Source organism: Notechis scutatus, chromosome 2 (genome assembly GCF_049901735.1).
Source record: "Notechis scutatus isolate UNSWTSFEM ecotype Mainland chromosome 2, rNotScu1.2, whole genome shotgun sequence".
Taxonomy (NCBI): Eukaryota; Metazoa; Chordata; class Lepidosauria; order Squamata; family Elapidae; genus Notechis; species Notechis scutatus.
Window position 1 is genome coordinate 134,156,475 of NC_142010.1, and position 1,208 is coordinate 134,157,682.

Here is a 1,208-nt window from a genome sequence, read left to right on the forward strand (position 1 = left end):
AATGCTTTTTGCAGATGCTATTTGAGAATAGTTTCCAGGTATTCATTATAATCATTATATGCACCAGCCCTGTTATGTGTACTTATAGCTTCTAACGTGATGCATTTAGATGCATGCCATCCTTTTTGCTCCTTATAACCATAAAATGGCCACTTAGCAAAAACCTCAGTATTTCCTCAGGGCAGGAACTGTGACCTCAGGTTATGAGGTTTCACTGACCTCATAGGGGCCCTCAGCTGGAAGAGGAGTGTCCAAGGATGACAAAGGGAGCCAGACAACATGACTAGTCCTGCAACCAGCCAGCCAGAGTACTAAATGTAGAATATCAGAGCTGATCTTAATCTAAGGTTACTAATCCCATCTTTCCCACCATGTTGGCACTAATGGGAGTCTTCCTCCTCTTACTGGCCACATACACTTCCTACATTAAAATGGCAATAAGTGGTCCAGCCACCACCATCTTGGGTAGCATCTCAGAGCTCCTGAACACTGAAGAATGCCACGAGCTTTACCTTCTACTTGCCATCACCCAGAAAGATGCAGAACTATCGGAGGAGAAAGAACTCGTTCCTTCTAGCCAATGGCAAGACATCTCCAACATGGACCAGTGCAAACAAAGTCTAGGCCACTGGCTGGAGATGCAAAAGGGCTTCATTGACTGGGACCGCCTGGCTCGAGCTCTCCGACAAATTGGCCGCCCTGATGTCTCCAGGGAGTTGAAGAAGAGCATCATTAAGAACAGGAGTTTAGAACCAAAATGGAATATGGAGGAAAATCAAACAGGAGCGGCCCCCAAATCACTTTTAGTGATTGAAAACAGGGCGCCCCTCCGTAGAAGCCGTCAGGGCCCCATCCAGAAGCCCAGGAAGGCTTTTCTGAAGGAGAAGAGTTGGAGCTTGAAGACTTTCTTTCAGAAGTGGCTCCCGTTTCCTTTACAACACTTCACTCTGCAGCAGTATGTTGGCCCAGCTACGCGATTGCTCATTGTCAGTTTCCTGGCTGGACTGGTCCTGTGGCTCTTTTCTGTCTACTACATCATTTGCTGGAACTTACGGCAATGCCTCTTTGCCAGCGGCGTTCATTACAATGGAACCCCGGCTCGGCAGAATATGAACCTGACTGTGATTTGGAATCATCAATCTGGAGAAGATTCTTTGGAGGATCCAGATACCTCTGAGGAAGAGGAGGTTGCCGAGGAAGAACATTAA

General features: G+C 47.1%; 1 protein-coding gene across 1 annotated transcript; it reads left to right on the forward strand.

Moving 5' to 3' along the window:
* Positions 1–371: 371 nt before the first annotated feature.
* LOC148132256 (uncharacterized) lies at positions 372–1,208 on the forward strand. The gene has a single exon (XM_087954195.1). It carries the CDS (start codon positions 372–374, stop codon positions 1,206–1,208), a length of 837 nt encoding a protein of 278 aa, XP_087810321.1.

What these genes read in the sequence shown, in the direction of transcription:
- LOC148132256 (XM_087954195.1), top strand. Translation starts at nt 372, where the DNA reads ATGTTGGCACTAATGGGAGTCTTCCTCCTCTTACTGGCCACATACACT.